The 26984-nt window shown below is 43.3% G+C and overlaps 2 protein-coding genes and 1 long non-coding RNA gene across 5 annotated transcripts; 1 reads left to right on the top strand and 2 right to left on the bottom strand.

Moving 5' to 3' along the window:
* Positions 1-1033: 1033 nt before the first annotated feature.
* Positions 1034-10355, bottom strand: LOC125547045. Of its 3 annotated transcripts, none has more exons than XR_007300659.1 (7): positions 10241-10355; positions 6946-7031; positions 4580-4738; positions 4315-4390; positions 2382-4111; positions 2018-2296; positions 1034-1325 (listed from the first exon to the last, which is right to left on the bottom strand). It is a non-coding gene; the product is annotated as an uncharacterized LOC125547045 (long non-coding RNA). The 3 variants fall into 3 exon arrangements; XR_007300661.1 differs by having other exon boundaries at positions 10257-10348; XR_007300660.1 differs by lacking the exon at positions 2018-2296 and having other exon boundaries at positions 3917-4111.
* On the top strand, positions 5306-12483 carry LOC125547023 (long chain acyl-CoA synthetase 1). Its single transcript, XM_048711071.1, has 20 exons — positions 5306-5570; positions 6103-6271; positions 7310-7373; positions 7489-7578; positions 7709-7765; positions 7843-7891; positions 8069-8145; positions 8231-8270; positions 8359-8453; positions 8908-9075; positions 9184-9294; positions 9387-9474; positions 9554-9620; positions 9696-9771; positions 10285-10402; positions 10995-11240; positions 11321-11460; positions 11544-11726; positions 11910-12029; positions 12312-12483. The coding sequence occupies exons 2-20, from the start codon at positions 6111-6113 to the stop codon at positions 12372-12374; spliced, it is 2013 nt and encodes a 670-aa protein (XP_048567028.1). The 5' UTR covers positions 5306-5570; positions 6103-6110; the 3' UTR covers positions 12375-12483.
* Positions 12036-15007, bottom strand: LOC125547034 (pentatricopeptide repeat-containing protein At3g48810-like). The gene is made up of 2 exons (XM_048711079.1): positions 12907-15007; positions 12036-12312 (listed from the first exon to the last, which is right to left on the bottom strand). Exon 1 carries the CDS (start codon positions 14956-14958, stop codon positions 13045-13047), a length of 1914 nt encoding a protein of 637 aa, XP_048567036.1. The 5' UTR covers positions 14959-15007; the 3' UTR covers positions 12036-12312; positions 12907-13044.
* Positions 15008-26984: the final 11977 nt, after the last annotated feature.

Raw genomic sequence — 26984 nt, 5'->3', positions numbered from 1 at the left:
GTACGGTTTAGTGGCATATTTGGAAGTGGCAACTTTCGAGTGGTATATGAACGTTCGGGCATGGTTTGAGTGAAATGTACGGCAATCCTCTAAATTTTGTATTGCCCGTCGAGGCATCCTATGGTGTAGTATTCGTGTAAAAATAAGTCATAAGAGATGAAGTGTTGCTCTTGTTAGAGTCATGATTGAAGCGTGCTGTCATAAATTTGTACTTATTATTTTTGGCAAACTACCCTTTCTCCTCTCATGTAATCCTTCTGCTTTTGGGGAGCAAGTGTAGACTTTTCTCATTCCACCACCGAACCGAAGAGGACGGAAACAGTGCACGACAGCGGACCAAAAAATAAAGTGTTGTAAACCTGTTGTTCAATTAACAGCTTACTTCATGAGTCGTAAGGAAGCAGTTGAAACTATTAACTGCTACTCCCTCCGTTCCAAATTACTCGTCGTGGTTTTAGTTCAAACATTCCTAAAGACATGTGCAAAGTTTAAATTAAACTGCCCAAACGTTTTATATTTAGAAATGGAGGTAGTAAATTCTACTACATGGAGTCAGGGATAGATGCTGTACGGTTTATCATGAACTAATTAATACTTCTTGCCTAATTATATACTCCCTCTATATGGAAATATAAGAGCGTTTACATCATTACTATATTTCTATTAGCCTGTAACAGAAAAGGTAGAAGTTAAATGTGTATTACCACGATGTGACATGTGCAGTATGCAATTATCTAGATCCACTGCCAAATATTTTCTTATGAACGGTTGATATATACACATGAAATTCACCATGTTGTCATACAAAAATACTTGGAATTCACCATAAATACCACTAAATTAGAACAATTGTCTCATGACGTGTAATAGAAGGATGTCGCAAGAAAGAAATTTATGCCTTAAATGGATTACTTGTTTTCATCAACTCAACGGAGCGCCGACCACCAATTAAGGGCTGGCTAAATGGCTTTTATCTGACGCACACTATGATTTAAGATGAGCACAAATCCATTAGGAGATTGTTATTTTTATTTTGAAACAAGGTACAAAAGATTTGCCTCATTCATTAATTAAGAAGAAGAATATAGTTTATTTTGTGTTACAACACGGACAGTGCCGCAACGCCCCGAATAACAGTGACTCACTACTCTCGTGGCATCAAATGACCCGATTTTCTAGCACCCGCAGTTACCCATAGCTTGGCCTCCTTGATATTGGCGAGGAGGACCGCCGGCAGCGCACTCTTATGACAGAGCAAGCGTGCATTTCTTTCGCTTCAAATGGTCCACGTGACGAGCATGACGAGCGAGGCCATCACTCTCCTACTGGGAATCAATTGTGTATCAGCAAAGAGCAACATATATGTGAACTAACTGGCACAACAGAGATTTTTTTCGCAAAATAGTAATAATCAACATCCTGATATTCAAAACAGAGCTCGGGCTTACGTGCTCCCGGCAAACAGTAAATTCAGAAAATATTAGCAAGAAAATTAAAGCATACGGTCTTTCAACAATAAACACAATCACGTCTTCTAACTGCGCGCAAGATTTTGTGAAGAAATGATCTGGGAAAAAATGTACTGTAAAAGGGCTATTTTTAGTTTTAAATAGCGCGCTAAGCCTCTTAGCGGCGAACCTCTTCTAAATGCTATAGTGAAGCTATAGCGCACTATTTCAAAGGTTTGTTCATTTGTTTGGATCAATATCTCTTAGGGCAAGACCTTTTGTAAACGCTATAGCATGCTATAGTGGAGCTATAACGGGCTATTTAAAACCATGAATTTTAAGTTGTTTGCTTCTCACATCTCCATAGTTCCCAAGAGCAAGCCAGATATGCAGGTGGAATTCTGAGTCCGGGTGTTACTTGCCATGTCCAGAAGGACCTTGACAAATTGGACCCAAATCCAAGTCAGATTCCGAGTTCCCGACACCACCGGAACATTGACCATGAACTACTTTTCTACTTCCACAGTTTCACCGAGGGGAAGAGGCATTTGGAGGAAGAGAAGCGTCACCTTTTCATGCTCAGGATGAGAATGGAAGAAACCATGATGAGGAGAGAAGGACATGCAATGCAATGCACCGGTGAGAAACAAGGCTGGCCGCATGCTTGCTTTCCCTTGCTCGCCCTAGTTGGGTTGATGGAGAATTAACTCCAGCTGCACCACCTACACTGGTGGCACAAGTGGAACTACAGTGCGGGTGGCAATGGCATTTCCTCCCTCTCCACTTTGCCTGCTCCATTGAATTCCCCTCGTCTCCTCTGTGGCCTGCCCTTGCGGGTGGATGGGCACCTACGCCATTGAACGCCATAACTGAGGGTAGGTCCTCGGCATAAATCGTAGTTCTGATGTCCGTTACTGAAAAGATTGAGATTACCTTCTGTTTATTTTCTTCAGTAGGTAGGAGTACCATGTACTGCAGAGAACAGCATGAGCAGGCGGTAAAAGACAAGGAGCACCAGAGCTGATATCGACTGCAGTGGACTCGTAGTCACGTGGACTCGGTCAGGATAGCAGCCGGCTGCGCAGCAATCAGATCAGCTGCTCGTACTTGTCAGCTAGCACATACTTATGTTGATATGTACGTGTAGATGTGGTAAACATGCAAGGTTTTGAGTAGACCACAGAGGTATGCATGGCTAGAAAACACTTACTAATAATATATACTCCCTCCCGTCCAAAAATACTTGTCGGAAAAATAAATAAAAATCGATGTTTTTTAGGAGGGCGCAGAATTTCATCACGAAATGACATCGGATGAGCCCTGGACAAAAAAGAGAAACACAATCGGAGCTTGGAAAAAGGCACTTTGTGCGTTTGGTAGAGGAATAATTAACTATCAAGTTGACAGGATGGCAAATGTCAATGCCGATCGAAGACAGAACAGCCTGCAAAGAGGTATGGGCAGTGAGACTTCTTTCATTACTACAGTACTTTGTGCAATTGTCGAGTCCTACGTGCAATGTTACAGCCGATCGGTATAAGGAAGCATGATCTGTGGATCCGAGCCCCAGAGTTGCACAGACATCTCCATGTGTTGATCCTTAAATACCTCCAATAAATTCATATGAATCCATATCGTATACTCCTATGTCCTACGCGGACCAAATAAATGACCACACATGCTCCTTGCTAGCCAGGCCACGGCCACGGCCTATGAATCAGGACATGCGAGAACCCTTAGGTAACCCATGCCGCCGCCATCAATGGCGTCCCAAGCTGCAAGCTCACACTGGCCACCAGTTGCACTATTGTTAGTTGGTTGTTACCATGTGTCTGGAGCAAGCGTTGCCAAGTTCAGAGAATGTATCCATGCAAGTTTCAGGACTAGCCAACTAAGATAAACCAACCCTGCTGCATATTCTTGATCTCTCCTTTTCCTTCCGGCCGTATGAACATTTCACATTTCGGATGCAAGTTTGAAAGATTCCCCTGCATTCCTCGCAGAAGAACAAGTTGCATATCGATAATTATGAATAAAAAGATCTACTAGCCACGAACGTCAACTTGTTGATTGCAGTCAAGTCAGAGTTTAAGAGACCCAGCCGCCTAATAAAGAGGATGTCAAAGGTCCAGGTCAAGTCGGTTGACGGAATCAGGATGAGGTGACACGGCCTCTGTCATCGGTCAACCACCCTTCCTGCCTCAAACACTAGAGGCCAAGAGCGTGCTTTTTTTCTGGAGGTCCAGGTCATTCTTTTTTGTTTGACAAACTGTACAATCATTTTACAGTAACTACAGCCGAGTTAACAAGCTTAATCATTTTTTGGCGAAAAAATAGCTTAATCATTTTACAGTAAGATTCAGTCTTACTTGTCAGACCATAAACAATACGTACCATTTCATAATAGTAACGGTACCAATGCTAGCAAATGAATTGGAGTGGTAGGTAAGTGTGATCAATGGGGGTACCTGCTGCCCGGCTGGGGACATCCATCCAATGCGAACTTCGCCAGCTGCAGCAAGGTCAGGTCACTGGCAAAGCTAGTGAGCTGACAGCAAGGTTCTTCTACCGGGAGCTGAGCTGATTTTTTTATCTGTTCGTTGTACGATTGGCTCATTCAATCGGTAGAGCTTGGTAGGTTCAGACTTTACTCGAACGGGGTCCTGTTATTAATCAGAAGATCCGTCAGAAAGTGTTAATAATAGTAGTAGTAGTAGTAATTCTATAACAGTGATGTGGATAAATAAGATCAAGTCTGACAGCTGACGGAGAACTTCCCCAAAGAGTGACAGAAAACCCCCTTAAAGGAACCGGTGACAGCCATCTAATTATCCATGAAAAGGCACAGGGAAATCAATGTTGCTACCTTCCAACTAAAAGGGCCAAGTGAAGTTGATGGGCCGTGATGAGTGCGTGGGTCGCTGCGTCTCCGTCCTCTGGTGCTGCAAAAGATTGCAGACATTGCAGTTACGCCCAGTTAAAGCTAGTATAAATTTGGTCCGAAATGTTGTGCAGACACAAGATTATACTAATATTTTGATCGTACCAAGTCAAACTACAGACTTTTAGTCTGAAAATGTTGTGCAGATACAGTACAAGATTATATATGATATTGCAATCACATCACTTACTTCAGAAGATCAGTGCTAAATTGTTTGTGCTACCCTTCCGCGTGACTCTTGGCAGTTTCTGACATACACCATGATCTCAGTACCTCTGGCTCGTCCGCAAACCGATGCGCGTGGAAGAGGGATTAGGTTGTGGTTGGACAGCCGTCCCGGATTTTATCTCTGTAAAACTCATAACCAGCGTCAGCTGCCGTAGAGAATAAACAGTATAATAGTAATAATCAGCAAACAAGGGCTAAACCTCGAAGGAAAACATATTTGGTCACTGTTTGGGATCGATTTTGCAGTTGTCTGGAGGGAAAAGAACAATTCCTTGATAGACCATGTGATAATAAGACTATTATGCCGAGTGACTATTCCAACGACTGATCCTGCGGGCCAACAACCGTTGAACAATGCATATGGCGCCACACCATCGCCTTGAATAACAAGCAGTGTAATCAGCAAACAATGGCTGAAACTTGCTTAAGGAAAACATAAGCTTTACTGTATGGAACAGATCACTGCGATAGTCTCGAGAGAAAAGACCCATTCCGGGACAGATGGTGATATAAGTATGCCGAATGACTATTTCTCCGCTACTATACGACTGGCTGATCATGTGGGCCAACATATTTGGCGCCACATCGGCTGCAAGATTAGCGTGAGGCTGCTCACGCGCTTAGCACTCCACGCTTAATTCTTGGGAGAGCTATTCCTTCCTTCCCAGACTCTCCCTCCCTCCCCTCTCTTCCTCTCTCTCTCTCTCTAAACCTCTCTCTCCCCCTCCATCTCTCTAAGAGCTGAGCGGTTTTGGCTTAACCAGGTGGGCCCCGCCTGGCGGTCCTTCTCCTTGGACGCGCACAACCCCGCTTGGCCATCTCCTCGTGCCCCTGCATATACAGCAAGGAAGCTCTCTCCTCTTCGCATCAGCAGGGGCGCCAGATACTGCTTGCCCGGCTTCTTCTCCGCTCGATCCAAGCCATTTGTGCCTTCTCCAAGCTCCACTTCTTCTGTAAGTTCTTCCATGCCTTCTCTCTCTCTTCAAGTTCCCTTCCTCTCTTAAGTTCTTCTGTGTTCTCTCCATGTCGCCTGTCCTGCAATCTCTCTCTCTCTCTCTCTCTACACACACACACACACACAACAAGCAAGAACTTTTCTTGTTCTCAACAACACGGTTACCAGATAATGTTGTTTTTTGTCACTGGAACGAGTCTTGCCTTCTGACTGCACCCAAGAAAACAACAGATCTTGAAAACTCAGAGTCCACTTTCAGAAAAGATAGATATAGAAAATACAGAGTCAGTGACAGCTCTCCCCATTTAGTCACGAGATGTGCAAAAAAGTCTGTCGCACCCCTCATTGTCCAACTAGTTCTTCTTCTTCTTCTCCCTTTCTTGGCAGATAAGGAACTGCCACCTCCAGTTTTCCTTTCTTATTCTTGGACTGCAGGGTTCAGATAGTCTACTTCACCCTCTAGTTTGGCAAGAGAGAGTGTAGTAGAGTCCTGACAGAATCTGTTGCAAACTTTCATCTCTGGTACGCAGCTTGGAGGATGGAAGGGACAAAGAAGCAGGTTTTCACGATCCAGGTGGAGGATGGAAAGCCTGGGAAGGATGGCCAGCCGGCGGTGGGGCCAGTGTTCCGGAACATACTGGCCAAGGATGGGTTCCCGCCGCTCGATCCTGACATGAGAACCTCATGGGATGTGTTCAGGTAAACACAAGCAACAGCAAAGTCCATCCATCCCTGTCTTACTTTTCTCCTACTGAAGTTTTAGTTAGACAGTAGCTTTCACTTTCAGTGGTGGTACTTGATTCTGTTTTTTTCCCCCTGGGCTATGTTATACAAAATTACAAAGACAAAGAGAACTAGCTGGTAATAACTGGTGTTCACTAAATAAAGAAAGAAATTCGACCTCTGCTCCATGTCAGACGAGTTCATCTCCTTGTGTGTCACCTCCATGCATGTGATTTTTCCTAAAGGACAAAAAAAAAGTACTCTGCATGTGGTTTTTCTTTACCAGCAACAGAAAAACACTGCTCTGCATGTGTGTGGTTGTTCAAAGATGCTACTGGGGACAGCCGCATTATCTGTTTTACCAAAACCAACTCTTGGATTCACATTTAAGGATAGGCATGTGTTTTCCCTCGGAAAAAGGACTTGCATATGTCATGTTTTGTTTTGTTTTGTACTCGCTATTTACAGAGAAAATTGTGCAGTGACTACTAAATGTCTTGAATTAGAAGTTTATTGTGTACTCTAAAGATCTTTATTTGCTCTCTCCCTTTTTCTCAAACTTACATTAAATTCCCTTTTTTAATAGAAAAGGCAGCAGTTGGATTTGAGTAGCACATGGGTAGAAAGTAGAAACTGAACTAAGAACATACCGCATCCACTGTGTCAACAAGCGTTTCTAGCATCAATCTTCAAAGGTTACACGGGTCATAGTTTAGCTGGATCCTTCATAAAAGGCCTGTCAAGAGAGTACATACATTAGGCATAAGACACTTCAGACCTCATCTTAAGGCTTGAGACTTCATCTGGTGGTGTTATTCAACAAACCATACATGATAAAGCTTTTAGTCTTTTCTTCACACGTATAAAGGTTAGATTTGCCGTTTTAACAACAAAATGGAAAACCAGCCACATCCAATATTCGTAGCACAAAAGAATCTTACAGAACTCACATAAGCTTAGTTTTGATCTTTTACGTGATCTTGGTTTTGATCTTTTTTGCTTACATCCCTGCAGAACAGCAGCAGGGAAGTATCCAGATAACCGGATGCTTGGATGGCGTCCATTTAAAGATGGAGTGGTATGCGCATATACAACTAACCCCTAGGATAGTGAAGCTTATGCATCTGCTATATGCCTATTTTTGCTTAGATTGTTCTTGATGAGAACAACATCCCCCATTTTCATGTTTCTAGCCAGGGCCCTACTTATGGAAATCATACAAGGAGGTCTATGAGGAAGTCCTGCAAATTGGATCTGCGCTGCAGCAGCTGGGGGTGCAACCAGTAAGAACCAAAACTTTAAGTCAACTTTTCCACTCCAACTATATAAATTGGCATCTTTGTATTTTGAAGAGCGCTTGTAAACTTTACATTAATTAGAGACATTGATGTTCCCATGCTTGATTTATGTCAGGGTTCCAGGGTTGGAATTTATGGATCCAACTGCCCTCAATGGGTGGTAGCAATGCAGGTACCCATCTGGATGATAATATCCATAATCTCCTTTGATTAGGATAATTAATGCTAATCTCACAATTAATTTTGCAGGCTTGCAATGGTTACAGCATAATATGTGTCCCACTATACGATACTTTAGGTAAGCAGGAAACTGATAAATAATAGACCCTCCTCATAAAATGCTTCAGATGCCCTAAAAAAATGTTACAGATCAATTAATGCAGACATTTGAAACACTGGATTTGTGTGTGTGTTTTTATCAGAAAAGGTATATCATGTCTCTATTAGCATTAATAATATTTCCTTGAGATTTCAGGTGCAGGAGCTGTTGATTACATTATTGACCATGCTGAGATTGATGTTGTCTTCATACAAGACAAGAAAATAAAAGAAGTACAGCCAAATCTATTAAGTAAATTGAGCACCTTTAAGATCACGTCTGAATTTAGATCTCATAGTGAATATTTCTTATTTGCAGATACTGTCCCCAAATTGCACATCTGCAACGAGGCTAAAAGGTAAGAAAATGGTAAAGTGGTTAGGGTCTCTCTGTTATTCCAGGAAGGATTAAATAGTCTAATTTTTTTCTCCAAAACATGTTTGCAGCATTGGTGGCATTCACCTCGGCAAATAATGAACAAATCAAAGATGCCGAGCAGATTGGGATGAAAATGTACTCCTGGAATGATTTCTTAAAAATGGTGGGGAAAGAGAATCCTATATATCTAAATAGCTGATCCCCACTATCTCTAATTATCTCAACATGCAAATGCTAACTCAACAAATCACCATGCAGGGGAAAAGACCCGCCTTAACATGCACCATGCATGCTACTTATATTCAATAAATATTCTACAACTATACAATAATCATGTATATTTGTTTCAATTTTTATATTATTAATCCAAATACTAGTGTTTTATAGAACCAAATCTCTTTAAAATAATTACAACCAATTCCTGCAGCAATGCTCAGGTATCATCTAGTTTACAAAGTTTGGTTTACAACTAAAATAACTAGATCCATTCAGACTGCCAAGATTGGAAGCAATGTTTGTGATGAAATAACTAGATTTCATTGGAATTGGTTTCCGTATGATATTCTCCCGATGAAATATATGTGTTGATCAAGCAATAATTCTGAATTGCATTTCAGGGAAAGGATAAACCAGTTCAACCTCGTCCACCGCAACCAAATGATACATGCACCATCATGTACACAAGTGGAACAAGTGGGCAACCCAAAGGTGTTATGCTGAGCCATGAGAGCCATGGGATGTATGTAAAAGGGGTGGACCTCTTCATGGACCAGTTTGAAGATAAGGTTACTCCTTTCTATCAGATATAATGATGTGAATAAGCTTAATTCCAATTCAATAGATGGTTATCTTTAGCATAAATGTAAGCAAACTGGGTGGTTTTGGGCATGCAGATGTCAACGGAGGATGTATTTCTTTCTTTTCTCCCACTTGCTCACATTCTCGACCGCATGATCGAAGAGTATTTCTTCCACAAAGGAGCCTCAGTTGGCTATTACCATGGAGTGAGCAAATCCACATATTAGCCTTTCTACTTTTTCAATCTTATTGGTCATCATTCTTTCTTTAATATAACTGCACTGTTCTTTTTTGTCAGGATTTGAATGCCTTGAGAGATGATCTCATGGAGTTGAAACCAACCCTACTAGTTGGGGTGCCCAGAGTGTATGAAAAGATTTACGAAGGTGGTAAAAGAAAAATTATTGATATCAAATCAGCCTTCATATCAGCTAACTCAGATAACCTTTTTATGATTGACTTTAGGTATTTTAAAGGCCTTAGCGGATCTCAGACCTCTCAGGAGGGTGATTTTTAATGCTTTGTACAACCGGTAAGTTGGTTAGCATCATGAATATTTATTGCAGTAAATAAATTATGTCATCTCACCATAGCTTTTGCAATTCAGCAAACTAGCAGGCATGAAAGCAGGCTACACACAAAAAACTGCTTCACCTTTCGCTGACATGCTGGCTTTTCGCAAGGTATTGTGTTCATAACTAAGGGGGTGTTTGTTTCCAGGGACTTTTTTGTGTAGGGACTAGAAAAAGTCCCTCTTAGAGACTTTTTTACCAAACGGGAGGGACTTTTTAGGGACTAAACTAGGCATTTGGGACTAAATGAAGAAGACTCTCAAGGAGAGTCTTTTTGGGACTTTTTGGGACTTTTCCAACAATGCCCCTCCATGCACCTATTGGCCCGCCACCCCATGGTGTTGTTTGATTGTTATTTTTCTATATACTAGGGGCAACATGGTCATTTAATAACCTCTAGGAAGGGACTAGGGACTTTTTAGTCTCTGGAAACAAACAGGGAGGGACTTTTTAGGAACTAGACTTTTTAGTTGGGACTAGAAAAAGTCTTAGGACTAGAGAACCAAACACCACCTAAGAACCACTAGACACAAATTACTTTCAGAAAAATAAATAAAAGATCAGTAGCAGTTGTACTCACAGTGTCTGTATCTTACTTCTTTTTGTTGCATTTCCTTGCTCTAGGTCAAGGCAAGGCTCGGTGGCCGTCTTCGCCTACTAATCTCCGGTGGTGCACCCTTAAGTACTGAAATTGAAGAGTTCATGAGAGTGACCAGCTGTGCATACTTTATTCAAGGCTATGGTAATGCATGTAGACACTTTTCAGGGTTCAGATTTCTTCCTGCAGACTGCCATCACCACAGAAGTACAAATATATTTGTTTAAAGGACTCTAAAGCATCAACAAGTAGTTGCCAAAGGCAAACAAATAATAAACAAAATATGTCACCAGACTGGCAAACAAATAATAGAAAATATATACCACTAGACTTGGTGAGTATACTTGTAGCTCAACTGCTCAAGTATGAGTTATAGTTGTATTTAGAACTGGAATGTATTGATCTGTTTTAACAAGTCACAAGATAACGATAAAGCTGGTTTCATATGTAGGTTGGGTTCATGTTTTCCTTACTGTGTCCTATCCCCATTGCAAACACTAGTTTTAAGAGTTTTCAGCAAACTTTCTGTTTCGACTATTTCACTTGTTGCACATTACTGTTTACAGCTCGAAGTAAAAGATTGTGGACATCTGTTTTTCCTATTAACAAAGATACTGACATGCCACATAATCTTTTTCTCTCCATATGATGTTCCAAAATTGCATGGGTTAGTTATCAGTCCCTTTGTCAATGAAAAGGAACCAGTATAACGTTCAATTCTGTTGTCTCTGCTCAGGTTTAACAGAAACATTGGGACCTAGCACAGTCGGTTACCCTGATGATATGTCCCTGGTTGGAACTGCCGGTGTTGCCGCCACCTTCACTGAACTGCGACTGGAAGAAGTACCTGAGATGGGTTATGATCCACTTGGTGTTCCTTCTCGTGGTGAAATCCTCATTAGAGGGTCCACTGTCTTCACTGGGTACTACAAAAATCCTGAGCTCACAAATGAGGTCATGGTTGATGGATGGTTTCATACAGGTGAATAATCAATTTTAATTTAAACAGGAGACTAATGTAAATTTAAAAATTATCATGTTCTGACACAATCTTGTTCTCAGGAGACATTGGGGAGATGACCCCAGATGGAATCCTGAAGGTTATTGACCGAAAGAAGAACATATTTAAGCTATCGCAAGGGGAGTATGTCGCAGTTGAGTATCTGGAGAAAGTATATGTCTTCCCTCCAATTATTGAAGATGTAAGGACAAACCCATTGAAATCATATGCTTATATTGACAGAGTCATGGTGCTACATACAATGTAATACTGTCATTTTTGTAGATCTGGGTGTACGGGGACAGCTACAAATCAATGTTAGTCGCAGTAGTTAACCCACATGAAGAAAACACCATGAAGTGGGCAGGGTCAAATGGCTACAAAGGTTCTTTCAGTGAAATATGCAAATCTGAAGGCCTTAAAGAGCATGTCCTTAAAGAGCTCGCAGCGGCTGCACAGAAGAACAAGGTAAGGCCATTTATTCACTTCTACATTGGACACTAAACATATTACATGGTCAACATGGTTTTCGCTTTTGCGTTACAACAAAGAGGAACTCACGAGTTTCTATATTGTATAGACTCCTTCGTTTTAAATCTTCACTCCATCTAAGCATCACATATATAATCCTCTTTGCATGTCTCCGATCAGCTACGAGGTTTTGAGTACATCAAAGGCGTAGTGTTGGATCCTGTACCTTTTGACATTGAAAGGGATTTGGTCACTGCAACAATGAAGAAGAGAAGAAACTACATGCTAAAATATTATCAGGTAATATATTTTCATCTGCTGCAGTGTGATTTTTGTTGTTTTTACTAATTTTCAGGGTAAAAGCCAGTGTATTAGTATTGGGTTCAAGTGAGCCCAATAAAATTGGTAAATCCCATACAAAATCACTATTGATCTATGAACAGCTAAAGTTGTAGCATACAGAGCCAACCTTGTGGTCCATATGTTGTAGAGCTGACTTCTTGGTCTTCGTCCTAGCTTTGCCCATAAATGTCCTCTCTTACTTCTTTTGAGTAATTCTAATTCATTGTTCTTCATGTGCAGCCTGAGATTGACAAATTATACAAAGCATTGGAGGGTCAGAGGGCTGCGAACAAAGCAAAGTAAAGCTATGTGTTTTGTTAGGTCACATGCCGGAATATTATTGTAAATCTACTATTGAACGACGTTGGTAATCAAGACTACATAAAAGCAATAATGCATATTGTGTGGTGCATTGTGTATGTATACCCCCCCCCCCCCCCCCAAAAAAAAAAACCCTCGCCCCACTCTCTGAAATTTACATATGGCGCACAGATAACAATTAAAACAGATTTTTGTGCTAGGCCGCGTATTTTGACCAACGGACAATTTTTATTAATGTCGTGTGCGCCCTGTTGAAACAAAGGGATGGTACAGTGGAAAAAATTAGGAATGAAGTCCTTCTAATGACTACGCGAGGGCCAATATGCAAGGGAGAACATGATCGACTCAGTCCCAGACTATATTGTTATGTCCCAAAATATATTCATCATGCACATATTACATACTGACCAAACTGAAGATAGCAGCTTGCAAATTTGAATGGTGCCTCTGATGAATCCTTGAGACATATATTTATAACATCAAAAGATCATTAGTATTATCAGAAATAGCATACCTCATGAACTATCAAAGAGAACTTGCTGCTTGTCCGATTATAGCACCACTGGACTGTCAAGTACATGCTTATAAATCTTCAATGATATGCTCAATCAAGTACGTTGGTCTGATGGTGCCTGAGGTTTGTCGAAGTTCTCTAGCTCTTATAAATCTTCATAAATATGCTGTGCATTGGTCCGATGGTGCCCATGTGTGTAAATATCCCACGGACCAACACATTCCATGTTGCTTCATTTGGACATATTCCTTCATATAACATCTTCAAGAGATAGACCATGGCATCATCCAACCTGTGCTGACTGCAAAGCCCTGACATCAGACTTGTGTATGCAACTATGTTGCGTGGACAATTAACTGCAACCATTTGACCTAACATCCAAGCAGCAGCCTTGACATTCCCTTCCTTGCAGTAAGCATGAATTATCGCATTGAAAGTGAATGCATCTGGTTGAATTTGTTGGACTATCATCCTCCCGAGAAGAATTATAGCTTCTTTGTTCCTTCCCATCTGGCACAGACCACTAATAGTAGTGTTGTAAGATACTAGAGTCAACTCAAGCCCATGGTTTAGCATCTGGATCAGCATTCGAAGAGCGTCTTCGCAGTTTCCTTCCCTGAAAAGACCATGAAGCAACTCATTGTAAGTCCTGTCGTTTGGAGAGCATCCATATCTTCCCATACCATGGAACACACTCAAGGCTCTTCCCACTCTTCCGCAGTCACACAGGCTTCTGATCAACGTGTTGAATGTCAATGTGTTAGGAGGACAATTTTCCATCAACATCTTATCAATGAGATTCTCTGCCTGATCAAACATCGCCTTCTTGCAAAGCACATCCACCATATTTGTATAAACAACAACGTTTGGCTTGAAACCAGCATTTGTCACGTCATTCCATATTGACATGGCACCATCTAGGTCCCCAGCTTTGGAGAATCCGTCAATGAGAGTAGAATAGGTCCTTACATCAGGAAAACAACCGTTTTGCTCCATGCCACTGAAAACAGACGATGCCCTCTTAAGATCACCAGTGTGGCAAAGGCCACGGATGAGAACATTGTAAGAGATTGTCGTTGGTGCCCATCCTTCAGCCACCATCCAATTCCACATGCCAATCGCGTCATGCGCCTTTCCGGCATCGAAGAATCCTTTGACCAACACAGTGAATGTTTGAACATTTGGAGCACAACCTTCGCTTACCATCCTAGCCAAAATGGCGCAAGCCATCTTCATCTCCCCAGCCTTGCAGAGTGCATCGACTATGCTTGTGTAGGTAGCAGGTTCTGCGTGCAGTCCCCGGTGAATCATCTCGTCGATAACCGAGAGCACCTCCCGCATCCTGAACTGCCTGCACAGCGCGTGAACAACGGCATTGTACGAGGAGCACACAGGCACTGTCTCTGCCACGACCCTCCTGGCCTCGTCCACCCTTCCCAACTTGCAAAGCGCAGAAACGATCGTCGTGTGGCTCACCACGTCTGGCTGGCAGCCCTTCCTGGCCATTTCGTCGAGCATCTTGCGTGCGGCGTCGACCCGGTCGTTCTGGCACAGCGCCTTCATGAGCAGATTGTAGGTGTACACGTTGGGCTCGACGCCGGCCTCCCTCATGTTCTCGTACACCGGCACCACCGCCCCGACCAGGTTCTCCCGGAGCAGCGCGTCGAGCAGGTGGTTGTACACCCGCACGGTGGGCGCCGCGCACCCCAGGTCGTGCGCGCGGTAGAACGTCTTGAGCGCGCGGTCGGCCGCGCCGGCGCGGGCGAAGGCGCAGATGGCGGCGACGAGGGCACCCTCGGGGCACGCCACCCCGCGCAGCCGCATCTCCTGCAGCGCGTACTGGACGCCGTCCACGTCGCCCGCCGCCGCGAGCCTCCTGACGGTGGCCTCATGGGCCCTCGCCGTGTCTCCGGCGTCAGGAGAGGGCCTGGATCGCTCCGGCCACCGGATGGTGACTTGCGGGTTGCTCTTCCGGTGGCTAGGTGGCGGGGCGGTGGAGAAATGGCGGTCGTGGAGCCGCCTGAGCAGGAGGCGGCATTTGGTCGAACACATGGCGCGCAGCTAAAACTTCGACGGTCAAACAGAGTAGTGGCCCCGTTTGTGTAAGCCACGGGTACTTCAGGCCGCCTAATGTTGGGCCTGGTTTTGAAGCCCAGCCTAATTCAAACTGACACGAACTCGTTCTCATCAAAAGAAAAAACGATTCTCAAAAAAATAATCAACAGAAAAAATTATCTAAAAAATTCAGGATTTCTCAAAAGAAAAAACAAACTCAAAGTATGGGCAGTGGGAGACATCCGAGAAGCCTTCCGTCCTACTTCCTTATAGTCCTATAATATAAGTTGTGTTTTTACGGGAGAAAGAAATTCATTGCTTAATCATGACGATTACAAATCATTTTGAGTCGGCACAAGAATTTCTTGAGAAACGGACCTCAACCAAACAGCAGTGCGAGTAGAATTATGCCACATTCAAGCTAAGTTATGAGCGACCGAATTACGAGAGCAACATATCATGGATATGGCGTGCTCCCTGCCCATGTTCAATAGGCGTTTGATCTCCTCAACCAAGGCTGCCCCCGGCGAACGATCCTTCTCCTCAATCATTGTAATAACATCTTATATTTATACGACAAAGGGAGTACCTAAGAGAAACTCGTTTCGGGTGAGAGAAGTGGCTAAGAGGCAAAGATTAGAGTAAGGAGTTGATATGGCAGCAATGACCTCTTCGTTGAATATGTTATCTGGGCTTTGTCCCTTCTAGCACTGTTTTGTTTACCGTCGACAAGGAGCAAGTGGAGGTGGGTCTTCACCAGTTGAATCTTCGTCTTACATGTTCCTCTGCAAGGTGAAGAATGTTCTTCTTTCCTAACGACAACAATGAGCGGTGGTTTCCACCCTTGGGCGGCTAAAACGACTTCAAAAAGCTTAAGGGCGGGTTCACTCTGTGAATGTCGGGTAGGCGGACGGCCGATTAGCCGACATTAGCGCGGGTACTCGTCTGCCCTGTCGGGCCACGTTCGCTTCATCAGCATGAATAAGATGCAGACAGCAGCGAGAGAGGAGCTTTAGGATGACTCCGAATTGTCAAAGTCCAATGTGTCAATGTCCAGACTCCCGCAAACATCCCCCACTCTGTTGCCGGTATGTGGGATTCGAGACGCCCAGGCCGGTGCGGATAAATTTGGTGACCTCCGTTAAATGGACACTATATGGCCAAAATCGTCCAGACCGTCTAATCTAGACATTTGTGGGCGATTTGATGATCCGTGTTGGAATTGCAGTTGGAGTTGCACAATGAATTAGTATGTAAATGCCAGAAAGGACATGGCATAAAGGTCAATTTCCCACCTTCCCGCATGCATGAATTCCGACAGTAGATTTCTCGCAGTTTTATTAGGAGTTTGCTCAATTGGGACATTCGAAACTCAGTACTGTATGTCGATTTTCTCAAAAAGTACCTCCACAGTACTATAGTCTATCTTCACAAAGAAATTTTGTAATGAATCAGCAGTCAAACTTGTGTACTCTTTAAGAGAGCGTTCCAGAACAGAAGAGTCAAAGTCATAGCATAGCACCGACAAAGCACTTAATAATCTCACGTTAAGCAGGCGTACTTAATGCCATGTGCCCAAGAGAGCACTTAATGAAGATCTGTCTTGTTGTCGATCATTTATCATTCGCTCTTAATCTGTTTATCATTTCTTGCTCGCTTAGCTATCTTTTGTGTGATATCCTTTATAGTAGCTTTTACTTCGCTATCCATTTTTAGTTTTCCCTCATGCTGGTGCAACTAGTAGTATACTATTTTACCATCGTGATAGTTAAGCCAGTTCTCTACTATGCTCGAATGATTGTTGCATCCTGTCTTGAAAGATTTGTTCCTCGGTAGGTTTCTTGCTCAATTTCATAACTATGAATATATTTCGCTACAGTGTTTGGGCTCAAATCAAAACATTCAGAAGAGTTCTTGAATCTCCCATTCACCCCTCCCCCATTTGGTCGATATACTCTCGGTCCTAACAGAAGCGATGACCTCTTCGTTGAATAAGTTAGTTGGGCTTTGTCCCTGTTCCGGCACTATGCTATTTGTCGTCGATAAGGAGCAAGTGGAGGTGGGTCTGAAGGAAATATGCCCTAGAGGCAATAATAAAGTTGTTATTTATATTTCCTTATATCATGATAAATGTTTATTATTCATGCTAGAATTGTATTAACCGGAAACTTAGTACATGTGTGAATACATAGACAAACAGAATGTCATTAGTATGCCTCTACTTGACTAGCTCGTTGAATCAATGATGGTTATGTTTCCTAACCATAGACATGAGTTGTCATTTGATTAACGGGATCATATCATTAGAGAATGATGTGATTGACTTGACCCATCCGTTAGCTTAGTACGATGATCGTTTAGTTTGTTGCTATTGCTTTCTCCATAACTTATACATGTTCCTATGACTATGAGATCATGCAACTCCCGAATACCGGAGGAACACTTAGTGTGCTATCAAACGTCACAACATAACTGGGTGACTATAAAGATGCTCTACAGGTGTCTCTGATGGTGTTTGCTGAGTTGGCATAGGTCGAGATTAGGATTTGTCACTCCGTGTATCGGAGAGGTATCTCTGGGCCCTCTCGGTAATGCACATTTCTATAAGCCTTGCAAGAAATGTGACTAATGAGTTAGTTGCAGGGTGATGCATTACGGAACGAGTAAATAGACTTGCCAGTAATGAGATTGAACTAGGTATTGAGATATCGACAATCGAATCTCGGGCAAGTAACATACCGATGACAAAGGGAACAACGTATATAGTTATGCGGTTTGACCGATAAAGATCTTCGTAGAATATGTGGGAGCCAATATGAACATACATGTTCCGCTATTGGTTATTGACCGGAGACGTGTCTCGATCATGTCTACATAGTTCTCGAACCCGTAGGGTCCGCACGCTTAATGTTCGGTGACGATTGATATTATGAGTTTATGTGATTTGATGTACCGAGGATAATTCAGAGTCCTAGATGTGATCACGGACATGATGAGGAGTCTCGAAATGGTCGAGATATAAAGTTTGATATATTGGATAGCTATATTCGGACACCAGAAGTGTTCCGGGTGATTTCGAAGAAAACCGGAGTGCCAGAGGGTTACCGGAACCCCCCTGGGGAACTAATGGGCCACATGGGCCTTAGTGGAGAGAGAGAGGGCAGGCCAAGGCAGGGTCGCGTGCGCGCCCCTCCCCCTCTATTTCGAATTGGCTCCTTCTTCCTTCTCCTCTCATTCCTTCCCCCTTCCTCCTCCTAGTTGGACTAGGAAAGGGGGAGTCCTTCTCCTACTAGGATCAGGACTCCTCCCCTCCTTGGCGCGTCCCAAGGGCCGACCGGCCTCCCCCTTGCTCCTTTATATACGGGGGCAGGGGGCACCCTAGAACACACAAGTTGATCATTGATCCCTTAGCCGTGTGCGGTGCCCCCCTCCACCATAATCCACCTTGGTCATATCATAGCGGTGCTTAGGCGAAGCCCTGTTCTGGTAGCATCATCATCACCGTTATCACGCCGTCGTGCTGACAAAGCTCTCCCTTGACATTCAGCTGGATCGAGAGTTCGTGGGACGTCACCGAGCCAAACGTGTGTAGATCGCGGAGGTGCCGTACTTTCGGTACTAGGATCAGTCGGATCGTGAAGACGTACGACTACATCAACCGCGTTGTCATAACGCTTCCGCTTATGGTCTACGAGGGTGATAGAGCATTTCCTCATATAATCTTTTTAGCCTTTTTGCACCACATTGTAATCATATTTTCACATTATTTACTTCAGAAATATTCAAATACCCCCATTATGCTACATTTACAACACTCCTGTTTTGCAGAAAAGGGCGAAAAGGCCCAAAATCCTTCTATAATAGAGAGTGTCAAGAAACTGTGGTTGTTGTAACTTACGGAGGGACCCAACCATGAAGAAAAGAAGTAACCAGAGGGGTGAAGATAAAGTTGGAGGGATCATCTTGTGAAGAGAGAAGAGAAGTGGAAGGGCAAAAGAGCAAAACTGGCAGATCAGAGGAGGGGATCAAATCCCTAGCGGCAACCATCGATCCCCTTTGGGCCTGACTACATATCCCTCTCCCCCAACCTTCTTCTCCACCTCTGGCCGTCGCCACGGCCAGGCTGGCATGGCGGCGCGCCACCTAGTACCTCCACCCACTCCACAACGCTGCAGCACCTCCACCCGCGCTACCGCAACCCATCCATCCACCAGGCGCCATCACATCCAGCCACCATCACCTCGCGCGCCCTACAAGACTAGAGGTCGTGGTTGTTTGGTGCCCCGCGATCCTCCACCTCTCTTCTTCAACCTGCTGTTGTTCGCCCTCAACCCTCTCTGCTGCTTCTCTCACCCGGATGCCCCTGCTGCTCCTTCTCCCACGTCTTGCTGCTGCTTCTCTTCTCTGACCCCCATTGCTGTTGCCTTTTCCTCTGAACCCCTACCGCTGATCCTTTTCCTCAACTCTCTCTGCTGCTCCTCTCACGCCCCTGCTGCTACTCCTCTCAAAGCCCCCACGCTGCTGCTCCTTTTCTTTACCTCCTATTCTGCGCTTCTTCTCTGAACCCAAACTAGTGCCGCTCCTCTTCTCTCTTTACTTTTTGCAAATTTCTGAAACTTGTAGGTGAACCTTGTGTATTGTTCTAAACACCTAATTTCTCTAAAATTAAGATATGTAATACTTTGTAAGGTTCAGATTTTAAGAGTACTTGCAACCTGCTGTTTATTTTGTTTCGTACTTGTAACTATAGTGTACAATTAATATTTGGTCTATGTGATTTTTCTTTCTGAGTTAGTAATCTGCTAGCATGTGTTTGTGTTCATCCATATGAACTTGTTCCATTTTGTAGTACTTGTGTTAGCTCAAGTATATGTGTGTTTGTGATGAGAAGTACTTCTATTATGTCCTATGATCTTGCTATTACACTTTTCTTACATGTTTGATGTATATATATGTTCTGATGTGTTGTAGTTCTCCTTGTTGTTGATGGTTGCCTGTGCCAGTATTGTAGTTCCCAAAGTATAACAAAAATACCAAAAAGAGAGTGATTTCAATCTTAATCTCCCTATGCTGTTTTGCATTTTCTTTGCCGTCAACCTTGTTTAGTTTAGCTTTTTCTTGCATTCATAATCAGAATTGTGTTACCTAGCTTTAGCCGAGCATAATTGCCGTCGCCTAGTCCCTGTGGAGAACACAACATCTGTAGCTTGGGGCATAAAAACCCCGCTGTACTTTCAATTAATCATTTTGGCGCCGTTGTCGAGGACTAGGGTCGAGCGATTGTGTTAGGCTATAGACTAGGTTTTTCTTCATTTTCTAGTTTGTGCCATATATTTGTGATATATCTCTAATCACTAACCCCTGTTCTAGCTAGTATCTTTTTGTTTTCTTTTCATTTTGCAGGTTAGAGCTATCTACTCGGTTATGGCATATTATTCAGATTGTCTCGAAGATGCGAGGAACACTACAAAAATCACGGAAACTATTCAAGAACTCATAAGATTTCCCATCGATTAGATGATTTAGCTCGGCAGCGAGAAGTAGTTTTTGAGGATAGGCGTAGCTCTTATGATCCTTATTCTAGAGGTCATCCTTATGTTGCTCCTACATACCATATTTGTGGATTTCAGGGTCATTCACCCGCTGAATGTCAGTGTGGTTACTCTCACTCTCCCGATTGTTATGGCATGAGCTTCGCCCCACAGCCTAGCTCATACCAAAACAATTACTCATATGGGTGGCCTGAGAACCAGAATATGTCATATAGGAGCAGCAACCCTGAGATCTCACCATTTTCTTCTAGTAATCATATACAGGGATTTAGGTACAATGAGGAGAGCCACAACAGATTTATTCAGCTCCTACTCATATACCTCAGCACCAGGAGATGTTGCCAATGGAGTTAAATGGTCCTCCATTTGGTCAACCAACAACTCCAGCAACCGCCGAGCAATCTCATGTGCAAGTGCCCACACAAGATGAATTCGGTGACATAGACAAGCTCACACTTTTGAGTCTCGAGTTCACTTGGAGTGCCGAGGATGATCCTATTAGGAAGGTTATACTAGAGGAAATGAAGAAGATCAAGAGTGGGAATGAGCTAGTGAATGAAGTAAAGAAGATTGAGAAGAACATCAACGCTGGCAGTACTATTTCTTCACAGCTTGAGCTGAGTAATTCTGGGAATCCCCTTGATACATGTGAGGTTCCAATACCATCACATCTAGCTGACCAAGATAGCAAGTGCCTTGAGTAAGAGATACCTCAGATTGAAGAAGATGAACTGGAAGACAAGGAACAAGATGATCAAGAGCTACAATTCCCAAGTGATCAAGTTGAAGACTCATCATCTACTACTCTTGAAGAAGTACAAGAAGCTACTGTAGATGAAGATGAAGAAGCTGAGATTCATTGGCCTATTGTCATACATGAGCGTGATGTGTCAGGTTTATCCAATCCTCTCAATGACATGCATCCTTGTGATTTCTTTGCTACTACCTTGCATTGCATGATGCCATCTGTTAAAGTAGATTTGAAAAGGTATTTGCTTGTATATGATGATATATACCCTGTTAGTGGCATTATTCTCATTTGTGATGATCACAGTTATTTTCCTCGTGCTAGTCCTATGCTTAATGAAACATATAATTCCCATGCTAGTATTGAGCTTAATGATAAGTTTCATCCTCATGTTAGTGTTGACCTTGCTGATTTCTTCCATCCTAAACATGTGCTTTATAGCTATGCTTATGTAATTGGATATTCGATTAATGACTTGGAGGGTATTGTCCCTACCACTTGCATTGTCTCTTTCGTTGAGTGCTCTTTCAAGTTCTTGCCTGTGCACAAATCACTACATGTTGACCAGGTTCGAGGTGACATTCCTTGGGACCCCGGTGGATTTAGAGCATGGTGAAAAGGAGAAGCAATGGGCACATACAAGGAAGAGAAGAGCTGGAGCATGCACGAGGATAGAGAGCATGAGGATAGAGAAGCAAAAAGAAAGGAGTCACAATGCAAGAGGATGTGAGATGATCGAGCGAGTTCTACTTCATAAAGCCTGGTGAGCTGTTTCATGACCCCAATCTGAATATATCATCTATTGATACAAGCTGAAATCAATTGCTAGTTGGGTTGCTTGAGCCAGTTATTACTTGTTGTCAAGCTGAAATTCACCTTTGGCATCGTGCTTGATGTGAATTTTTGAACTTGATTTCTAAATGCCTTGTAAACTAGTGATCTACACCATGCGTGCTTGGCTGAAATTAGTGAGAACTATTAGTTTTGAGTGCTCAAATCCCTAGTACACTAGAAAACTTCGTCATTTTCTGCATTTAGTATGATACACCTAGATCACCATGTTTAGATGCTGAATTTGTGCTAAGTGTGTTCCCATTGAGAGCAATCACCTAACCACTATGGATTAGCATGCTATGTTCCCTGGATCGGTAGCATGTGAACCAGACATGAAGAAGTGAGGATTCCTGTTTTTGTGCTTATGCGTTGTTCATTTTAAAAAAAGTAAATCTTATAATGAATGATAAGTCTGACTACCTACAGTAGCATGTCATGTTCCCTGGATCGGTGGCATGTGAAATCGGGTTAGCTTGGGCAGTAACTAATAATAAAAATTGTAATTGTCAAACCAGGTGTATACCATGTGCTCTGGATCGGTGGTATGTTCCTTTGGGGAGACAAACAAAAAAAACTAATAATTGGTCGAGCCGGGTATATTCCATGTTCTCGGGATCGGTGGTATGTTCCTTTGGTGAGATCGATAAAATATTATCATTACTTTATTTCTGTAAATAAGTGATTTGATCACAAGTGTATGTTCTTTTTGTTCTTGGGATCATGCTCTCTTTAGGAACCTTCGGCACAATCATCATTTGAACTAGTTGATCTTCTTTTATCATTGTAAAAGTTTAAAATGGTCAAGTCTACTAGTATCCTACCACTTTGAAGCACTCCTAACCATTAATTTTCACTAGCTAAGTTCAAAGCATGCTTTATTTGGAGATCTACTTCACTTGGCATTCTCTAGTCAGCTCACTGTTCACAATCTTGCTCTTGTCATATTCCTTTGCTTGAGGACAAGCAAAGATTTAAGTGTGGGGGAACTTGATAGAGCATTTCCTCATATAATCTTTTTATCCTTTTTGCACCACATTTTAATCATATTTTCACATTTTTTACTTCAGAAATATTCAAATACCCCCATTATGCTACATTTACAACACTCCTCCATGTTTTGCAGAAAAGGGCAAAAAGGCCCAAAATCCTTCTATAATAGAGAGTGTCAAGAAACTATGGTTGCTGTAACTTACGGAGGGACCCAACCGTGAAGAAAAGAAGTAACCAGAGGGGTCAAGATAAAGTTGGAGGGATCATCTTGTGAAGAGAGAAGAGAAGTGGAAGGGCAAAAGAGAAAAACTGGCAGATCATAGGAGGGGATCAAATCCCTAGCGGCAACCATCGACCCCCTTTGGTCCTGGCTACATATCCCTCTCCCCCAACCTTCTTCTCCACCTCTGGCCGTCACCGCGGCCAGGCCGGCATGGCGGCGTGCCACCCAGTACCTCCACCCACTCCACAACGCTGCAGCACCTCCACCCGCGCTACCGCAACCCATCCATGCACCAGGCGCTATCACATCCAGCCACCATCACCTCGCGCGCCCTACAAGACTAGAGGTCATGGTTGTCTGGTGCCCCACGCCATCCTCCACCTCTCTTCTTCAACCTGCTGCTGTTCGCCCTCAACCCTCTCTGCTGCTTCTCTCACCCGGATGCCCCTGCTGCTCCTTCTCCCACGTCTTGCTGCTGCTTCTCTTCTCTGACCCCCATTGTTGTTGCCTTCTCCTCTGAACCCCTACTGTTGATCCTTTTCCTCAACTCTCTCTGCTGCTCCTCTCACGCCCCTGCTGCTACTCCTCTCAAAGCCCCCATGCTGCTGCTCCTTTTCTTTACCTCCTATTCTGCGCTTCTTCTCTGAACCCAAACTGGTGCCATTCCTCTTCTCTCTTTACTTTTTGCAAATTTCTGAAACTTGTAGGTGAACCTTGTGTATTGTTCTAAACACCTAATTTTTGTAAAATTGAGATATGTAATACTTTGTAAGGTTCAGATTTTAAGAGTACTTGCAACCTGCTGTTTGTTTTGTTTCGTACTTGTAACTATAGTGTACATTTAATATTTGGTCTATGTGATTTTTCTTTCTGAGTTAGTAATCTGCTAGCATGTGTTTGTGTTCATCCATATGAACTTGTTCCATTTTGTAGTCCTTGTGTTAGCTCAAGTATATGTGTGTTTGTGATGAGAAGTACTTCTATTATGTCCTATGATCTTGCTATTACACTTTTCCTACATGTTTGATGTATATATATGTTCTGATGTGCTGTAGTTCGCCTTGTTGTTGATGGTTGCCTGTGCCAGTATTGTAGTTCCCAAAGTATAACAAAAATACCAAAAAGAGAGTGATTTCAATCTTAATCTCCCTATGCTGTTTTGCATTTTCTTTGTCGTCAACCTTGTTTAGTTTAGGTTTTTCTTGCATTCATAATCAGAATTGTGTTTGTTGGGGAACGTTGTAATTTCGAAAATTTTCCTACGCACACGCAAGATCATGGTGATGCATAGCAATGAGAGGGGAGAGTGTTGTCCACGTACCCTCGTAGACCGAAAGCGGAAGCGTTAGCACAACGCAGTTGATGTAGTCGTACGTCTTCACGATCCGACCGATCAAGTGCCGAATGTACGGCACCTCCGAGTTCAGCACACGTTCAGCCCATGACGTCCCTCGAACACAGATCCAGCCGAGTGTTGAGGGAGAGTTTCGTCAGCACGACAGCGTGGTGACGATGATGATGTTCTACCGACGCAGGGCTTCGCCTAAGCACCGCTATAGTATTATCGAGGTGGACTATGGTGGAGGGGGGCACCGCACACGGGTAAAAGATCAAATGATCAATTGTTGTGTCTCTGGGGTGCCCTCTGCCCCTGTATATAAAGGGTCAAGGGGAGGAGGCGGCCGGCCAGGGAGAGGCGCGCCAAGGGGGAGTCCTACTCCCACTAGGAGTAGGACTCCTCCTATTCCTAGTAGGAGTAGGAGAGGGGAAGGAAAGGGAGAGTAGGGGAAGGAAAGAGGGGGCCGGCCCCCTTGCCCTAAACCAATTCGGTTTGGGCCTTGGGGGGGCGCCTCCCACACTCCCCTTGCTGCCCTCTATTTCCACTAAGGCCCATGTAGGCCCATTAAGCCCCTGGGAGGTTCTGGTAACCCCCGGTACTCCGGTAAAATCCCGATTTCATTCGGAACACTTCCGATATCCAAATATAGGCTTCCAATATATCAATCTTTATGTCTCGGCCATTTCGAGACTCCTCGTCATGTCCGTGATCACATCCGGGACTCCGAACAACCTTCGGTACATCAAAACATATAAACTCATAATATAACTGTCATCGAAACGTTAAGCGTGCGGACCCTACGGGTTCGAGAACTATGTAGACATGACCGAGACACGTCTCCGGTCAATAACCAATAGCGGAACCTGGATGTTCATATTGGCTCCCACATATTATACGAAGATCTTTATCGGTCAGACCGCATAACAACATACGTTGTTCCCTTTGTCATCGGTATGTTACTTGCCCGAGATTCGATCGTCGGTATCTCAATACCTAGTTCCATCTCGTTACCGGCAAGTCTCTTTACTCGTCCCGTAATACATCATACTGCAACTAACTCATTAGTTGCAATGCTTGCAAGGCTTAAATGATGTGCATTACCGAGAGGGCCCAGAGATACCTCTCCGACAATCGGAGTGACAAATCCTAATCTCGAAATACGCCAACCCGACAAGTACCTTTGGAGACACCTATAGAGCACCTTTATAATCACCCAGTTACGTTGTGACGTTTGGTAGCACACAAAGTGTTCCTCCGGTAAACGGGAGTTGCATAATCTCACAGTCATAGGAACATGTATAAGTCATGAAGAAAGCAATAGCAACATACTAAACGATCGGGTGCTAAGCTAACGGAATGGGTCAAGTCAATCACATCATTCTCCTAATGGTGTGATCGCGTTAATCAAATGACAACCCATGTCAATGGTTAGGAAACTTAACCATCTTTGATCAACGAGCTAGTCAAGTAGAGGCATACTAGTAACACTCTGTTTGTCTATGTATTCACACATGTATTATGTTTCCGGTTAATACAATTCTAGCATGAATAATAAACATTTATCATGATATAAGGTAATAAATAATAACTTTATTATTGCCTCTAGGGCATATTTCCTTCAGTCTCCCACTTGCACTAGAGTCAATAATCTAGATTACACAGTAATGATTCTAACACCCATGGAGTCTTGGTGCTGATCATGTTTTGCTCATGGAAGAGGCTTAGTCAACGGGTCTGCAACATTCAGATCCGTATGTATCTTGCAAATTTCTATGTCTCCCACCTGGACTAAATCCCGGATGGAATTGAAGCGTCTCTTAATGTGCTTGGTTCTCTTGTGAAATCTGGATTCCTTCGCCAAGGCAATTGCACTAGTATTGTCACAAAAGATTTTCATTGGACCCGATGCACTAGGCATTACACCTAGATCGGATATGAACTCCTTCATCCAGACCCCTTCATTTGCTGCTTTCGAAGCAGCTATGTACTCCGCTTCACACGTAGATCCCGCCACAACACTTTGTTTAGAACTACACCAACTGATAGCTCCACCGTTCGATGTAAACACGTATCCGGTTTGCGATTTAGAATCGTCCGGATCAGTGTCAAAGCTTGCATCAACGTAACCGTTTACAATGAGCTTTTTGTCACCTCCATAAACGAGAAACATATCCTTAGTCCTTTTCAGGTATTTCAGGATGTTCTTGACTGCTGTCCAGTGATCCACTCCTGGATTACTTTGGTACCTCCCTGCTAGACTTATAGCAAGGCACACATCAGGTCTGGTACACAGCATTGCATACATAATAGAGCCTATGGCTGAAGCATAGGGAACAT

Source organism: Triticum urartu, chromosome 1 (genome assembly GCF_003073215.2).
Source record: "Triticum urartu cultivar G1812 chromosome 1, Tu2.1, whole genome shotgun sequence".
Lineage (NCBI taxonomy): Eukaryota > Viridiplantae > Streptophyta > Magnoliopsida > Poales > Poaceae > Triticum > Triticum urartu.
The sequence above is the reverse complement of the archived record's forward strand: the minus strand, read 5'-3'. Positions and strand labels throughout refer to the sequence as shown.